Source organism: Dipodomys ordii, unplaced genomic scaffold (genome assembly GCF_000151885.1).
Source record: "Dipodomys ordii isolate 6190 unplaced genomic scaffold, Dord_2.0 Scaffold1, whole genome shotgun sequence".
In the NCBI taxonomy this organism is placed as follows: Eukaryota; Metazoa; Chordata; class Mammalia; order Rodentia; family Heteromyidae; genus Dipodomys; species Dipodomys ordii.
The window spans coordinates 38,841,272-38,859,653 of record NW_012267217.1 but is presented as its reverse complement, the minus strand read 5'-3'; the positions used below and the strand labels follow the sequence as shown (position 1 = coordinate 38,859,653).

General features: G+C 44.1%; 1 protein-coding gene across 1 annotated transcript in view; it reads right to left on the bottom strand.

The window, feature by feature from the left end:
• Kiaa2012 (KIAA2012 ortholog) overlaps nt 1-18,382 on the bottom strand; it is a 111,579-nt gene that overhangs the window by 76,500 nt on the left and 16,697 nt on the right. Inside the window, exons 4-10 of the mRNA XM_013015155.1 lie at nt 18,062-18,217; nt 12,758-12,900; nt 11,694-11,877; nt 11,262-11,404; nt 8,233-8,401; nt 3,685-3,918; nt 2,529-2,693 (exon numbers count right to left, since the gene is read on the bottom strand). Coding sequence (XP_012870609.1) covers nt 2,529-2,693; nt 3,685-3,918; nt 8,233-8,401; nt 11,262-11,404; nt 11,694-11,877; nt 12,758-12,900; nt 18,062-18,217 — 1,194 coding nt within the window. The remainder of the gene's footprint in view (nt 1-2,528; nt 2,694-3,684; nt 3,919-8,232; nt 8,402-11,261; nt 11,405-11,693; nt 11,878-12,757; nt 12,901-18,061; nt 18,218-18,382) is intronic.

The window sequence follows — 18,382 nt, the reverse complement described above, 5'->3', positions numbered from 1 at the left end:
ATGTGAGCCTCTGGAACCTGGCTGCACCAGGACTAAGTCTCCTTGAATTCAATTCCATCCTGACATGATTGACTTGGAGACAGTGTCAGATCCCACATGTCAGTGGATCCAGTCCACAAAACTACTCCCACTGGCTTGTTGCCAGTCCCAGTTTGTGGCTTGTGATTCTGAGTGACTATGTACACTGGAGTTTCCATGACTCCTTTCTTGTATTTAATCATTTGCTAGGACAGTTTACAGAACTCAGGGATACACTTAAGTTCACCAGTTTGATAAAAAGGGTATTGTAATGGATACACCAGATGACTAGGTGCACAGAGCAAGCAGCAGAAATCTGGGACTTTTCATGCCCTCTGGGTGTGTGACCCTTCTAGTACCTCAGTGGTCAAAAGCACAGAGGTCTTTAACACTCGTTGTTCAGGAATATTTATTTGTTTATTTGTTTGTTTATTTACTTATGCCAGTCCTGGGGCTTGAACTCAGGGCCTTGGTACTATCCCTGAGCATTTGTGCTATTGAGCCACAGCTCCATTTCCAGCTGTTTGTGGTAGTTAATTGGAGATAGGAATTCACAGACTTTCTTATCTAGGATTGGCTTTGAACTACAATCTTGAGATCTTAGCCTCCTGAGAAGCTAGGATTACAGGTGTGAGCCACTAGCACCTGGCTGTTCAGGAGTTTTTACAGAGCTTGACCTCTAACATCACTGTTGTCTATTTCTAGTTCCCGAATCACTTGGTCTTTCTGGTGACTGGCCCCATCCAGAGGTAATCGAGGGACCTTATCCTAAGTCATCTTATTAGTACAGACTCAGTTGCTATCTATTACTCTAGCAATTCCATGGGCCAAAGCCCAGGGACAAAGAGAAAACATATTTCACATTATAACACACTTACCTTCCACATCTTGAAGGTAAAAGGGCCAAAAGTATGACAGGCTACACACACACAGATACACACACACACACACCCCCTCCCAAGACACAACAGATATACTTACAAATACACACATACATATTACTCAGAAGTACACATAGTTAATTGTATGTACTCACAATATCCATGTATGTTGTCTCAAGGCAGGCTTGCACACCCCTGATATTATACTATGTGTATACATGTATACACATGTATCACAGATGCATCCTATTTGAATCAGATTTCCCCTTTATAAGGATGTCTAAGAATAAGAGAGAGAGAGAGAAAGAGAGAGAGAGAGAGAAAAAGAGAGAGAGAGAGAGAGAAAGAGAGAGAGAGAGAGAGAGAAAGAGAGAGAGGTTTGTCCTGGGGTGTGGGACCTCTAAAATTGCCCTTAGTGTTGATAGTTCAGTTCTTCAGGCTTGGTTCATTGACACCAGAATTAGAAGGGCCTGGCTGCCACACTGTGTAAGGAAATGGGGCTGAGAAAGAGAGGCTCCCAGCTTGAGGTGTTTTGGGGTGAGTGATAAAAAGATCAAGGAGAGGAATGGATTTGATTTTGACCATCTCAGCCTTGAAAAGAGCAGTTGTAAACACAGACTAGAGTTATTGATCTAGGTTTTTAATTTATGCACACAGGCATTCAACTATACATACTTTTGGGACAGAATGAGAGAAGAGGGCAGGGAGAGATTGATCGGCTGGCTCATGTAGAGGAATCTGGACCCCCGAGAACAGAAGCGGAGGACCAGCTATCTGCGGTCTTCTTGCCAGCTCTCGTTCCCACGCCCCTTTAGCAGGAGCTTCTCACAGCCCTGAGTGCGAGTCTTCTGTGAACAGAGATGCCTGTTTCTTCACACAATCGCTACCCCCACACTTGCCAGCTCCTTCATCTGTGCTCTTACTCCTAGCCGGGAGGAAGGGGCGAGGGCCTCCTCTGTGGAAGGAGGAGCAGCAGCAGCAGCTGGACTGTCTTCCCTCACAGTGGCCTGTCCAGATGTGCATGGCACCTCCAGAGGGATTTTCAGGTTCTTTTGTTTCATGGGCTACTTTCAGGTCAGATCAAAACCTCAGGCAGCTGGCTGCTAGTGCACTGTTCTTCTATTAGTGCTCTTGGGAAAGCATCTTGGTCCTTCCTGGACTAACATCTCCTTCAGGATGAGAACCCCCAAGCCACAGCGGGCATGGCTGTCCTGCCTCACCTTCCAATAGAGTGCAAGCATCCTTCCCTCCCAGAGAACAGGCCTTTGCTCTGCTCTGGGCTGCATAGTGACTTGCCTCCCTGCTGGCAGGTCCCTAGGTTCCAGGGATAGGCTCTGGCTTAGTGCAGTTTGTCTACTGAGTCCCCAAGGTGCAAAGGGAGCATTACTATATGCTGCTGCCAGGCTGAGGAAAGCACCAGACAGCCTGGCATTGCAGGTGGGTGCAGCAAACCCTCCAGACATGTACCAACTCTTTAGGAATATGCGCAGACTTTAATCCCACTGAAACATAGCCAGTTCCTTCTTTTCAATGAAGCACTTACATCATGGCTGCCGTGTACCCCCTGGCTATGAGCCACAGACAAGCCAATATGGGGGGGAAGGATTCCTTGCACCTGGGAATGATTACCTTGAGCTGCTGGCAGTGCCCCCCCATTCAAGGGACATGTGGGGATGTTGCAGTCTGATGTTCTGGGGCTGATCAGGTCCCCCTGGCTCTCTGGGCTTTTTTTTCCTTTGGTTGGGGGTAGAAGATCCAGCGGTGGGGTCACAGTCTGGGATAGGCCATCGTCATCTTCAAAAGCAAAAGGAGGAAAAAAAAAACATGAGGGAGAGAACTTGTTTTCCTCTTCCTGTGACAGTCTTTCTATGCAGCCTTGGCTGGCCTAGAATTCAGGATCCTCCTGCGTCAGTTTCCAGAGTGCTAGGATTACAGGAGTGAGCCACCATGCCTAGCCTGAGTGAGAAAACTTCTGAATCAGTATGAAAGAGAGAAAAATCTCTTTATTAACTCCACTGTTTGACCCTGGGTTCAAGGTGATGTTTTCTACTTGTTTTCCATTTTGTTCCTCTATTCCAGTCCTGCTAATCCCTGTCAATTTTCTGAGATGTGATAGATATTGTAGTTAGGAGAATATTCTTACTTTTGGAAGCTATATACTAATAGGAAATAAAACATTCAGTCTACAACGACCAGATGAAAGCAGGTAAATGCATATATGTACAGCGCTGGGTCTGGGAGATAAGTCTCCTGGACTTTCCTGCTTGGGCAGGCTTTGAACCAAGATCCTCAGATCTCAGCTTCCTCAGTAGCTAGGATTACCGGCCTGAGCCACCAGAGCTTTGTTATCACTTGACATTTATGATCTTGACATCTTGTACTTGCTGTTTACAAAGGAGGTTCAGTTTTCTGGACATAGATAACTTTCTAAATATGCCCTATTATTTCCAACCTAGTGAAAACACTTAAATATAAAATTAAAGACACTGATGTGTATAATAGTAAATGACCATATGATGTCATGAAACATTCAAGTAAAGTCTAAAAAATGAATACACATTCATAAACAGATTAGAAATGAAGTTTCATTGTTTAAGACAATGTTAACTATAGAGCATGCAGCAATATTTTGGTGAGTTTGGTGAAACTTCATACCTGCAAGCCAGGTATTATGGGAGATGATTTAGTAAGTAAGTAATTTACTAGCTAGATACTAAGTTAACTATTCCGAGACACTTTGGTTAAGGTAACTACTGCCTGAACAAGGTGGGTGGGATGCACTAACCTTCCTTCCAGCCTCCTTTTTCTTGGCTATGGGCCCTGCTATGTCTTGCCTTGCTTTCCTGCAGGGTAGGATTCCTGTGGGGTGCTTGAGGGAGGAAGGAACTACCTTGAGACAAGGGCACTGGGATGTGCACTGTTATCCCCGTTGGCCTTGCTAGTGGTGTATGCTTCAGAGGAGGCCTCCATAAAACCTTGGCCTCTTCCATTTCTGTTTCTGGCTCATGATATAGAGCACCTAGGAGACAAAAAGAAAGCCAAGCTGTAGTAGATGATTGTTGTTTATGCCCAGTGTCTCTTATTTTGGGGGACCTGCCTCTCTCCTGCTTAAATCATATGCCCATCCCCTAACTCCAGGGATGGCATTGTCATTGAACTTCAATAATGATAGTACATCAATATTTTATATAGTTTTTTTTTTTTTTGTCGGTCGTGGGGCTTGAACTCTGGGCCTGGGCGCTGTCCCTCAGCTCTTCAACTCAAGGCGAGCGCTCTACCACTTGAGCTACAGCGCCACTTCCTACATCAATATTTTAGATACAGTGATTGGTTCAAGGGTGGGCACATGACCCAAGCCCGGCCAATCAGAGGCAATTTTGGCACTTTGGCATGTGCTATTAAAATACATATCCTTTCTGCAAAGATTAGCAGGGAAAGGTTATTATGGACTTTTCTGGAAGACATCTTTATTACCACACAGTGAGAGCCTTCTAGAGAGGAGAATCCAACAGACCTGACAGCCAAGTGCTGGCCTTGGAGTTAGCTGATCTTTACATAGACTGACTTTCCTCCCTCTTTTCCTCTCTTCTTGTATTGCCTTCCTGCCTATCTTTCTCTTTATGGTTTTAGGTAGGGTTCCAACATTGGTAGCTGAAAAAGTCCACACTGATGTCCAAGGAAGGAAGAACTCCATGGCTCATTGTTTTTGTACTTATTCTTATTTTGCACTTGGCAGTATGTTGGCAAGTTCTCTGTATATAATGGCTTTTAGAATCTGGCTTGTGATGGCCCGGTCATTTTCCCAACCTTTCTGCCAGGGTTATCATGGAAAATAGTCAGATTCAACAATTCACTCTTGTGAGTAGTCTTGTCTTCTCTTTGTGTTAAGTATTTCTTTTTTGGGGTGGGGAGGTCTGGTCGTGGGGCCTGAACTCTGGGCCCGGGCGCTGTCCCTCAGCTCTTCAGCTCAAGGCTAGCACTCTACCACTTGAGCCACAGCGCCACTTCTGGCTTTTTTCTTTTTGTTTATGTGGTGTTGAGGAATCGAACCCAGGGCCTCAGGCATGCAAGGCAATCGCTCTACCACTGAGCCACCTTCCCAGCCCCATGTTAAGTATTTTTTTTTGCTTGACATTTTGACATCTAGGGGAACCTCTGTGGAGATGGTCTCGCCTAGGCCTAGCCAGTTCCTGGTGGAAGTAAATGACTGGCCTGTGAGTGCACAGGTCAATGCAACCCAGTGGATTCCGTGTCTTGAACTCCCTAGTCACCTCCATTTATGTATGTATGTATGTTGTCATAGGACTTGAACTCTGGGCTTGGGCACTTTCCTTCAGCTCAAGGCTAATGCTCTACCACTTGAGCCACAGAGCCACTCCTGGTATTCTGGTAGTTTATTGGAGATAAGAGTCTCATGGACATTCCTGCCCAGGCTGTCTTTGAACTGAGATCCTCAGATCTCAGCCTCCTGAGTAGCTAGGATTACAGGTATGAGCTACCTGAGCCAGGCTACCTCCTTTTATTGAGTGCTTATACTACTGGGTCACTATCCTGATCTAACCACTCCAGAGCCAGCACTAGACAACTAAGTACATCTCCTATACCCCAGTGACCACTGAGTTATTCAAACTAGTCAATCTGTGCCCATTCTCCCTGCTAAAAACACAAGACTCTTGACCATGGTCTGCTTCTGACTTCTGGCCCCTGAGGCTTCCTCACATGGTCCTGGGCTGCCATGCCCTGCCTTTGGAACCAGGAACCTCTAACCCTTTTCTTTTGTTTGTTGGTGGGGGGGGGATGGGGAGGAGTGTTGAACTCAGGGCCAGGGTGCTGTCCCTGAGCTCATTTGCTCAAGGATAGCACTCTACCACTTTAAGCTCCACTTCCAACTTTCTGGTGGCTCATTGGAAATAAGAGTCTCATAGATTTTTCTGCTCAGGCTGCCTTCAAACTAAGATCCTCAGATCTCAGCTTCCTGAGCAGCTAGGATTACAGGTCTAAGCCATCAGCACCTAGTCTCAAACTATATTTTTAGTGTAATTGTCTCCTGATCTTTGGTCTTATCACATCTGAACAATAACATCCTATATCTTAATACACTATATTGTCACTTTAAAGAACTGAGTAATTTTTTTTGGGGGGGGGTCTGGTCGTGGGGCCTGAACTCTGGGCTTGGGCGCTGTCCCTCAGCTCTTCAGCTCAAGGCTAGTGCTCTCCCACTTGAGCCACAGCTCTACTTCTGGCTTTTTTCTTTTTGCTTATGTGGTGCTGAGGAATCAAACCCAGGGCCTCATGCATGCAAGGCAAGCGCTCTACCACTGAGCCACCTTCCCAGCCCCCTGAGTAATTTTTTAAAAATAAAAAATCTACACATAGTGAAATACACAGATATTTTTGTTTGTTTTCTTGAGACAAAGTCTTATAAAATAACATAGGCTGGTCCTGAATTCACTATCCTCTAGCCTCTGCCTCTTCAGAGCTGGGGTTATAGACATGTACTACTATGCATGGCAAATACACAGATCTTAAGCATATAATTGAGTAAGTTTTGTTGCCTATTTTGTGTGGTTGAGGAGTATTTTTTTTGTTGTTTATTTTTTATAGGGTTTGAATTCAAGGCCTTGTGTTTGCTAGAAATGAACTTTGACAAATGTATCTATCCATATAATCAAGGTTTAGGCTTTTTTTTTTTTTTTTTGTCCTTGGCTTGAACCCTGAGCTTAGGCACTGTCCCTGAGCTCCTTTTGCTCAAGGCTTACACTCTACCGCTTGAGCAACAGTGCCATTTCTGGCTTTTTATGTGATTAATTAGAGATGGGTCTCATGGACTTTGCTGCCCACGGTGACTTCAAACCATGATCCCAGATCTCAGCCACCTAAGTAGCTAGGATTACAAATATATGAGCCCCCGAAGTTCCCCTGTGGTGCCTTCTGTTGGCTTTTATAGTCACCAGTTAGATTTCTCATTCCAAACAGCCTTGGATTCCCAGAACTCAAAAAAAAACTAAGAAAAGCTCATAGCTAGAAAGCCCAGATCCCCTCAAAACTGGAAGCACTGTTACTTCCCAGTAAAATTTCAGGAGCAAAAGCCTGTCTTGGACAGGAACGACATAGGAAAGCCAGAGAGCATTTCTCCTTCCACCAGCCTTTCATGCCTCAGTAGGAATTCATCGTTCCCTGGTCCATGCTCTCGAAGAATTTAGCTTAAAGGCACAAAAAATCTCTGCCCTGACAAGTGTTGTACAAGTCATCTGTTATATAATAACCTAGAAAGGACAAACTTTTTTCTTTTATTAAATGATGGTCTAAATACATGAGAATTCTTTTTACCTTGGGTATAGAAAACTCAGCTACAATGCAGTGGGCCTAGAGTTAGCTGATCTTTACTGGGCCTGGAGCTAGTTGATCTTTACTGGGCCTGGAGGTAGTAAGAACTTGAGCCCAGCATTTGGGAGGTTGAGATAGGAGGATGGTGAGTTTGAGGCCAAAAAACAGACCAACAAAATACCTGGATATTTTACTCAATGTAGATTTCCCCTTTCTAACTTCTGAATGCATCAGTTTCTTTTGCTCCTTTTATCCAAATTTTTCATTCTTAATTTCTATTCTAGTTATCTTGTTTTGTTCTGCAGTTATTTTTATAAGGTGCCTGAAAATTCTTTCTTTGTTTTCTTGGCAGTACTGAGAATTGAACTCAGGGCCTCACACTTGCTAAAGTGGTGTTAATAATTTGAGCTGTGCCTCCAGCTCCACTTTGTGTTGGGTTATTTTTGAGGTAGAATCTCATTTTATTCCTGGATCAGCCTGACCTGTAATCTCTCACTTGTGTTTTTCAGTGTTGCTGGGAATGACAGGCCTTTGTGGTTCTTCCCATAGCTGGGATAAGGGTGAACACTGCCTTACCCAGCCATTGGTTGAGATGGAACCTTTCAAACTTCTGTTCCGAGGCTGGCCTTGAATCACAGTTCTCCATTTCCACCTTCCAAGTAGCTAGGTTACAGGCTTGAGCTACCTATCCCCAATTCTTGCATCTTTATAACATCTATAATGCATTATTTATTTACTTATTTATAGATATGTCTCTCTTCCTGTCCTTTCACAGTTTAATAAGATGCATTGCTCAATGGAGGACTCAATAGATATTTTTAAAATGGAATTGAATATGGTAGAAAATATGTACTTCTAGATTTTACCCATGATCCTTCTCTTAAAAAAGACTCTGATGAAGATAATGCTGGAAACATGGCCTTGATTGGGCAGAGTGCTGGGATGGCAGGGCCCCAAATCTCAGTCCTTTCTCGTGTGCCTGAGTATCCATCCCCAGGGGACCTACCTCTTCTGCAGGCTTTTTCTTTTGGGGGGTGTTGAGTGTGGAAATGAAGCTCCATTGGGAAGATGAATAGCTCCGTTGGGGGTTCATTGGCTTTAAATTGGCATCTCAGGGGGTCAAGAACTCTGGATAGTTCTTTTGAGACTGGAGGTAATTTCAAAGTCTTTGGTGCCTGGAGAAAATTTAAACAAAAATAACATGGCAGGTATCCAAACCTTGCTGCCTGCAGGGACAGCAATATTGTATCTTATTGTGTTTCTTGCTTAGGACCTGCTGGGAAAAGTGAATCTAGCCAATTGGATGCTAGGTACCTGACTTCAGAGAGGCTGCTTCTATTGTCTCCTTGGAGCTGATGCATGCCCGGTTACTTCTGCCTCTGAGTCCTCTGAGGGTTATCAGCAATGCAAGTTTAAAGGCCTTTGAGAGGACAATCTCTCCACTGTGACTGGGGAAACAGATATGGGCCGAACTAATATAGCTGAGATTTCTATGTACTGAAAAGGAGAAATCTCTTCCATAGTGTTAAAGGAACAAGCAAGGCGCAAACCTTACTTTTCAGGTAAGAAGTCACAGAAAACAGGAAGATGCATTTCTGTCTGCTTACCTCATATATCCTGTTTAGGCCTCAATTTCTTCCTCTGTAAAATAGAGCAATCATACTAACTACCTTGTAAAGTTGTAATTAAATATGCATTCACACTAGTGTTTGGAAAAAGGACTCTTTCCATCTTCTTTCTCTTTCTTTCTTTTCTCTTTCTTTCTTCCTTTCTATGCTCCTTCGTTTGTTCATTCGTTCATTCGTTCGTTCGTTCGTTCCTTCCTTCCTTCTTTCTTTCCTTTCTTCCTTTCTTTGTGGTACTCTAAATGAAACTTAGGACTTTGAACATGCTAGGAAAGCACTCAGAACTCTTGAACTGCATCCTTAGCCTTGGGTTTCTGAGACAGGGTCTCACTTTATAGTTCCAACTGGCCTTGGACTTGCTAAGAAGCTCAGGATGGCCTTGAACCCATGATGGCCTTGCCCTCCCAAGTGGGGGGATTACAGGCATGTGCCACCACAGCTGGAATCTATGATATATATATATGTGTGTGTGTTTGTATGTATGTGTGTGTTTATATGTATATATGCTTTATTTATTTATGCATAGAGTAGACTCTCCTCTCATTACAGTTTAATACCCAGTGTGGTTCTTAGCAGAAAGTCTAAGCTTCCCCACACTTGTGTAATATGAACATAACTGAAAAAGAATCAGAGAGAGACAGAGTCAGAGAGAGACACAGAGAGAGAGAGGGGGGGAGGGAGAGAGAGATATGCAATATGGGCAATAGAGGTTCCTGTTTCCAATTATTCAGAAGCTGCTGAAAATTTCACTTTTAGTTTGTAACTTTTAGCATATGATCTTGGCTCTATGAAATATATTAGGTGCTGGATTTCAGAGAGTTCTATTTCACAGGAGGAAAAATGAAAACATTCTCATTTTTTTCAGTGCTCAAAAGAAGAAAAGTGATCAGAAACACACAGGCATCCTACATACTTAGTTGATTAAGGAAGGAAATTCTACTCAATTTATGCAGGGTCATATTTATAATTTTGAGACATTAAGAAAATGATTAACCAAACATAGGCACATAGGATCTTTATGTTCCTGGAGACCTTCCCTGTCCAGGTGCCGGCTGCCCACCAACTGCCCTTTCTTGAATACTGACCTTGTGCATTTTGTTAGACAAGGATTGCATTGAGAAATCTGTATGGAAACTCAAATTATTTGTGTGAGGTAGGGCTGACAAGTCAAAACTTAATTTCTTTATTCCAATTAGAAATTTACACAGAGTTTTAATGTAGTGGAAAATATTGCTTTCCTTTGTTGAGTGAATACATAGGTTGAGGGAAAGGACTCCTTTCCTCTGAGCCTGGCTCAGTGCTGGGTTGACCCAGTGTGAGATCAAGGGCTTTCTTAGACCTGCAGGGACAATGGTAGGCCAGGTCTGCCATTAACTTTTAGTCCAAAGGAAGCCGGGAAGACAAAGACCCTCTGGGGTGGATGAAAAAGTTTAGATAAGTTCAACCACAGGAAATCTGAGAAAATCCTGAACAGACTGAAAACAACATCCTTCCTTAGCACCAAGACCACCGTAGGTGCCCATGACCCACTCCAAATGGCATGGATCTTCACAATTAGTTAACAATCCACTCGTTCCCAATTGGAGCCAAGATATGTTCCTAAAAGTACATCATCTCTTCTCATCCTTTCTCCAGCCCTCAGAGGTTGGCATCATCATCTGGCACACGGATAAGGTCACTGTGGCTTAGTGCATGAGTGACCTGTTGATATTCACCACGCTGCTTCAGGGCAGAACATTCTGGAGCCCTTGTGTATTCTCATTCATTATTGATTGGTGCCTCCAAACCACAAAGATTTATCCAATTCAAGGCAGGACCAGATTAGAGACTGCCAAGGATATCTTTAAGGAAAAAGGTGTTCTTAATTTCTGAGGGGGAGTTGATAAATTTGCAACTTTGCCCTGCATTTTGCCAAGGTGAGAGACAGAGCTTCTATTGAACTGGATTCCTCACCAGCATTTTGAATTTGAAGTAGATCGATGGCTTTCAAGTTCAAAGTCTATCCTTACTTGTGTGTGTGTGTGTGTGTGTGTGTGTGCGTGTGTGCATGCATGCGTGTATGTGTGTGTGTGTGTGTTTGTGACTATTTTAAACCAACCCAGTCCCTTAACAGAACAAAGGATTCTGTTGAACCCAGAGAGAGTGTCATAATAGCATATGCTTTAAGATATAACTGAGAACAGATGAAATTCCTAGCATTTTATGATTTCCACCATTAAATGACTACAGCGCCATTCCAACTCCACCTGGTGAGCTCAGATGTTAGAGGAACTAAATCTTCTGTTGCGCTGCTATCCCTTTGAGTCTTGAGATTGGGATTGATGGCACACAGACATACATGTACACACACATACAGACACAGACATAGACACAGACACACAGACACAGACACACACAGACACACACCCACCTTGTTTTTCTTTGCGTCAGCAGGTGTGTTTTGTTCTAAGCCAGTGGCAGATGGTATAGGAGGGAAAAGACATCTTTCAGCAGGAGGCTCCTGTGACAAGTGGCCTCCTCTGGCCTGGCTGGGTTTCATGTTCCTTTGTTTGTCTGTAGAAATGAGAGCTTGTTAGCAGCAGCTATCGGGGAGAAGAGTGGATTTTCAACTTTTATCATTTTTTTCGCTGATGAAAGTAGTGAGGGAGAGTGCTGGGCACAAAGATGGCCATGGCTTTAGCCAAGGCACGATCAGGGCGCCAAAGTCTCAGTCTCCCATCCAGCTGGACTCTGTTTCTAAGGTGAGTTATTTTCTAAGTGACATTCGGCATGCTTGTGTTCTCAAGTAACTCAGAGGGATTAGACTTGCCCAGCCCAGGAAGGGAGACATTTGACTTCTTACCTCTGAGATCTGCCTTTCTACTGGGGAAGGCACCTCCATAAAATGTGATGTGGGATTTGTCACTCAGGAACTGAGAATGACCGATGCGGGCATGTCCAAGAGCCTTCCTGGAGCTTTGCTGTGCGCTTGCATTGTGGCTTTCCTCTGAAGCGTGAATACAAAGGTGATTCCCTGTTGATGTATCCTAGGGAACAACAGATGCACAGTCCTGTAAATAGGCCATCACAAAGGAACAGAACAACTTCCTGTAATAGTCAGCCCTTGTGGCTAGACTTGTGGACCCAAGGATGAAATTTCTTTTGCAAGCTGGGAAGACAAATAAGGTTATAATAGTAAGAGCTCTAATACTGTTTACTACTCTGAAACACTTTATTATTAGTGATAGACATATAACTATGTCTGAGTGTTTTCTTACCAATAAAATTGAAAAATCCGAAGACAGTGGTTGCATTATCATAAAATATCTCTCCTCTTCCTTTTTCTTTTCCTATTTTCCTTGGCATATGGCCTGCTTAACAAGCGAGTTTGTTCAAGACAGAAGCAGGTATTGTCTGTGTTGCTCTAAACACTTTTGCAACACACACAACACACATAACACACAACACACACAATACACACACAACACATACAACACAACACACACAACACACACACTACACACACACCACACGCATACACAACACACACAGCACACACAACACACATACACACACAACACACAAAACACACACATACACACACACACTCCTTAGAATTTAGAAACCTTTTTACATTGTAACTCATTTAATCCTGTAGTAGCCTTGTGAGATATGATTACAGTTTCATTTGGTAGAAGGGCTCAAAGTTGGAAAGTTTCTCAGACAGGTTTATTAGAACGAGTAAGCAGTGGACTCAAACTAAGTCTAAGGCCAAGAGATCTTTTTTTTTTCTTTTTTTCTCTTTCTGGACAAGCTACCACTGCCTACCACTGGGGGTAAGGAATCAGGATAGGGTCTGTCATTTTGTAATTTGCAAAAACCTGGAGTTAAACAGAATCAAGCTGGTAGTACCAACAGAAATGGTACCTCAGCCTTGGCTTCATCTTCTTGCCAGGGTTGCTTCCTGAGTGGTAGCAAGTGAGTCTCCTGACCGCCATGGTTCTGGGCTATAGAGCTGTGATCCATGTATTGATCAGCCCCAATGGCTTCTTCATCCAGGCCCTGTTGACCTGCAAAGGTGAACAGGGGATCAGTTGGACGAGGTGGCTGGGAAATGGGCATTGTGTTACCGTCACTCTCTCCACCCTTATTGCCACCCTTATTGCTTCTCTGAACAGCAACAATAATAAAAGATGGTCCCAGCCTTTGTTTCTCTTGCCTGCCCCCCTTTATTTCTATATTTCTGATAATGACTCTATGGAAATGGCAGGCCCTAGCTAGTTGGGCACAGAGCTGCTCAAGGAGTCAGGAGACTCAAGGTAGAAGCTTTGCTGCATGGGCACTGTTTCCTCATCTGTAAAATGGAGAGATTGAATTCTTGCTCTTGTTTCTGATGACGACAAGCCTGCATGCACTGTGAGGATGGTGGACAGTGGTGTGTGCCCCGCAGTTATCCTGCGCTGTTGTCATTGAGATATTCAGTCTGAAGCACGCTTTGGGGGTTCTTGGCCTCTACCAAAAATAGTGGAGGCTATCTGCTTCTTAGTTCTCTGGATTTACCCTACAAGCAGCCCTCAGGAAGGATCTGAGTCAACATGACTCCAGCATAGTTAACAAATCTTTCATCGATGGTTTAAAGGGTCCTGCAGCAATTTTCATCACTTACTCAAGGTAGATTTATTGCTGAAACAGTCTGGCAAAACTTCCTTGTTTGGAGCCAAGCTCCAGTCATACCTCTACTCCCAGCATGCAACTTGGTGAAACAAAGTAGAATTGTCTTTCAACCAGGGGCCCTGGATGCTTTCAGAGGTTCTATGTGATAGGGACCACTGGACTTGTGGGGTTCATTCTCCAACCAGCTCCTCCCCCCTCCCCCACCCCAGTCCCAGTTCCCTAATCCACCTTCCATCTAGGTCCCCTAGTCCTTGCCTGCCTTCCCCCTCCCATCTTTGGTGTCAGTGGGCTAAGAGTCAAATGTCCATTGTTTGGGGTGTTCCCTCCAGCCAGCTCTCTTTTGCTCATTGGCTCCTGAAGGTGGCTGTGGTTTGAAGTTGTGCCAGGAGTGTTGGTGAATGAGAGGCAGGCTGAGGCTTGGGTTCAGAAGTCTGCCTAGGCTTTAATAGTCCAGGAAGCCTCATGGGCCTTAGGGATTCATTCCTCATTAGTCTCATTTGCTTGTCCCCTGTACAGAGTGTAGCACCAAGGACCTTTTGTGCTTTTCTAGAATGATTCCTAGGTGTTAAGCTAGATTGTTGGTCCAACTTTCTTGGTCATGTTCACTTGGAACCAGATATACTTCCAGGGTTGGAAGAAGTGAAACTCCAGCCAAATGGCCACTTCCCTAACTGGCTTATACCTCAGAGTATCTAAGTTGGGCATGGGCATTGTGGGTAGGGGGCTTATGGGAGGTCATTATCTTTTGGCCATATCCCAGATGAGGTGAATATGTGGCTCAACCTATGTGAGAGTTATCAAGAAGTTTTTTTCTCTGTAAATATCATCATTTGGCTCCCCCCTCCCTTTCTCTCTCTTCATTGTTAGTCATGAGGCTTAAACTCAGGGACTGGGCACTGTCCCTGAATTGTTTTTGCTCAAGTCTGCTGCTCTACCACCTTGAATCACAGCACCACTTCCAGTTTTCTCTGGTTAACTGGAGATAAGAGTCTCATGGACTTTCTTACCAGGGCTGGCTTTGAACCATGATGCTCAGATCTCAGCCTCCTCAGTTGCTAAGATTATAGTTGTGAGCCACCAGCACCTGGCTCTTGGCTCATTATTTAAGCTTCATAGAAACAGGTTTGCAAGAAAAATACTGCAAGTTTCAGTTGTTGAAAGGAGAACAAAACTTAGCCTGTTTGTCCCTCAAAATATGGGTTCAGATCATTCAAATATATGGACTGGAGGTAACAATCTAGAACTTTTTCACCTCTGTTCTCACATGTAATTTCTTCCAACCCAGAGTAAGAAATAAAGATAACACTGCTCACATTTTACAGATGACTGAACAGAGGAGTCAAGGCACATAGTGACGTGGCCAGCATTTCATTGTTGGGGGAGCTGGGGCTGGTCAACAGGATGTTTGTTTCTTCAGATAAAGTGTTTGGTAAAGACAGGGAGGCTATGGGAAGATTAAGTTAAAACTATCCATCACAGCCGGGTGCCAGTGGCTCATGCCTGTAGTCCTAGCTACTCAGGAGGCTGAAATCTGAGGATTGGGATTCAAAGCCAGCACTGGCAGGAAAGTGTGTGACCTCTTATCTCCAATTAACCAGCAAAAAGCTGAAAGTATAGCGGTGGCTCAAGCGGTAGAGCATTAGCCTTGAGAACTAAAGCTCTGGGACAACACCCAGGCCTCGAGTTCAAGCAAAACAAGCAAAAATCCTATGCAACAGGGGCTGGGAAGGTGATTCAGTGGTAGAGCGCTTGCCTTGCATGCATGAGGCCCTGGGTTCGATTCCTCAGCACCACATAAGCAAAAAGAAAAAAAGCCGGAAGTGGCACTGTGGCTCAAGTGGTAGAGCTCTAGCCTTGAGCTGAAGAGCTGAGGGACAGCGCCCAGGCCCAGAGTTCAGGCCCATGACCAGACCCCTCCCCCCACAAAAAAATCCTATGCAACAGAGCTCAAGTTAGAGTCTCTGAGCTCCTTGACCTTCTTTGAAAGTAGATTTTCCTGGTCCCTATGATCATGGGCAATTGGGCATTGTAATTAGTAATTATATTTAAAAAACAAAAAGCTAGGGAGGTCTGTAATTAACATTTATTGAACATATACTATATGCCAGGTACATCATTAGCTTATTGAACTCCCACATACATCTCTGTGAAGTAAAAGTGGTATGCTCACCCCATTTTATGAATGAGGAAACCGAGGCCCAGAAAGATCACATGGTTTGGGATCCGGTGCTATAATGGTCACGTGTTTAATCCCTATTCGGTACTGTGTCACTGTTTTCCTTGATTGTATCAGCTCCTTGGTAGATGACATCACTTAGAGAAGTCACTGAGCCCTTGCAGTGCAGTTGACACCCCTAAACGGAAGCACCTCAATGCCTGTCCAGCATTTGGGGCCCTAGGGCATCACAGTCTAAGGACCTTAGCTGAAGACAGTACCAGTATGAGTTTTGAAGAGACAGCATAAAGCAATAGTGAGCTAGCATGTCACCTGGGGAGGTAGTAGGCCCGCATCCCTGTGACATGGGAGGGTGGCCCAGAAACTTGAGTTCATCATTGCCCTAAAATCAAGGGGTCTCAGTTTTGACCCACAGCAGCAAAATACATAAGACCCCTATGTGATAGACCAGAGGAGTCATTTACAATTGCCTAACCGCCCCTTTCATGTAGACAGGTATCTTTTTTTTTTTTGCCAGTCCTGAGGCTTGATCTCTGGGTCTGGGAGCTGTCCCTGAGCTTCTTTTGCTCAAGATTAGGGCTCTATCACATAAGCCAAAACACCACTTTTGGTTTTCTGGTGGTTAATTGGAGATAAGAATTTCATAGGCTTTCATGGCTTGGCTGGCTTAGAACCACAATCCTCAGATCTCAGCCTCTTGAGTAGCTAAGATTACAAGTGTGAGCTACCGGTGCCTGGCTTTAGCCAGGTATCCTTTAGCTCTGGTTATGACCAGAATGTCCAGGCACCAGTGTTGAGACCCAAGTGAGGTGAATAGTTGGGATATTTGATGGCGCTAGCTCTGAAAAACTGTCTTTTTTTCCAGGGCACGGCTTGATCTGTCTTTGCCATTGTTTCTGCAAAACTTCCTTTTTGTTTTGTTTTGTTTTGTTTTCCTACCAGTCCTAGGACTTAAACTCAGGGCCTGGGTACTGTCCCCAAGTTTCTTTTGTTCAAGGCTAGCACTCTACCACTTGATCCACAGTGCCACTTCCAGCTTTTTCTGTTTATGTAGTACTGAGGAATCGGACCCAGGGCTTCATGCATGCTAGGCAAGCATTCTACCACTAAGCCACCTTCTCAGCCCCAGAAAAATTCCTTTTTGATCTTAGAGAAATTATATTATATGCAACTCTTGTTCTTTCCTTTTCTCAAGAGCTCTGCTACTAGCCAAGATCCTGGTCTTTGTCCATTATTACTAGTTGGGTACCTTCCCTTCATCTCCTTTATCAAAGGCAACTGTTGGTTCTTTTAATAATTCGACTTCCTCCAAACACTATAGACAGGTAAAATCCCCACAGTCCAGAACAGCTCACAGACAGATCACAACCATTTCCTGTGCAGTGATGTCATAGATGTGAGTGTGCTCATTACAAAGATGAGTAAACAGAAGCTCAAAAGTGACCTGCTCAAAATCTGACATCTAGAGGCTGGGAATGTGGCTTAGTGGTAGAGCGCTTGCCTAGCATGCATGAAGCTCTGGGTTCGATTCCTCAGTACCACATAAACAGAAAAGGCCAGAAGTGGTGCTGTGGCTCAAGTGGTACAGGGCTAGCCTTGAGCACAGAGAAGCTCAGGGACAGAGCCCTTGCCCTGAGTTCAAGCACCAGGACTGGCAAAAAAAAAAAAAAATCTGACATCTAGTAAATGAGAAATCAGCCACGGCAATACACAGTTCTGACTCAAAGGCTGCTTTTTAAAAACATGTTATTACCATAAAAAAAAATCACAGGGTTAACGAATAGTAGAGTAGAACCTACCCAGGATATCATCTAAAAATCTATAGTCCAGACCTGTGCAATTCAATAAATAGCCACTGGCCACATGGAACTATTTATATGTAAATTGAGAAAAACTAAATGAAATAAGAAACTCTGCTTCATAATGTGGTAGCTACATTTTTTTTGGGGGGGGTACGGTCATGGGGCCTGAACTCTGGGCCTGGGCCCTGTCCCTCAGCTCTTCAGCTTAAGGCTAGCGTTCTACCACTTGAGCCACAGTGCCACTTCCGGCTTTTTTCTTTTTGCTTATGTGGTGCTGAGGAATCGAACCCAGGGCCTCATGCATGCAAAGCAAGCACTCTACCACTGAGCCACCTTCCCAGCCCATGGTAGCTACATTTCAAGTGCTTTCTACACTCAAGTGACTATTATATTGAATAGTACATAAAGAATATTCCATTACCTCCAACAGTGCTATGGACAGTACTGGACTAGCCAACCCTTTATTTTGCAGATGAGGACAACAAAATCTAGCATCTGTAGAACTTATTTTGAGAACTCCATTTTAAGGTGCTCAGAAAACCAAATACCTGAGACACTAGTCATCAAATCAACATGTACCTTGTTCCAAAGATTTTCCTTGTTGAATCCAAAATGGAGGGAGGACAGGCAGGAGGTGATATTTTGGGGGTATACTTGAAAGATCCTGTTGTGGCCTGCGATTCTTTGGCACAGTAAGTTGACTGTCCTGGAGCAGCACAGAATCCTTAATGTATCCTGAAGGGTAGGTCGGGAGTTATTGGTAGAAATGAGTTATTGGTAGCTTTCTGGAGATGACTACAAGTTCCCTCACTAATTTTGGCTTGGACAGACATTAAAGAAGATGAGAAGGATTTAAAAGGATAAAAAGTCAGATAGAGACCATGGAGGTTTCTCTATCCA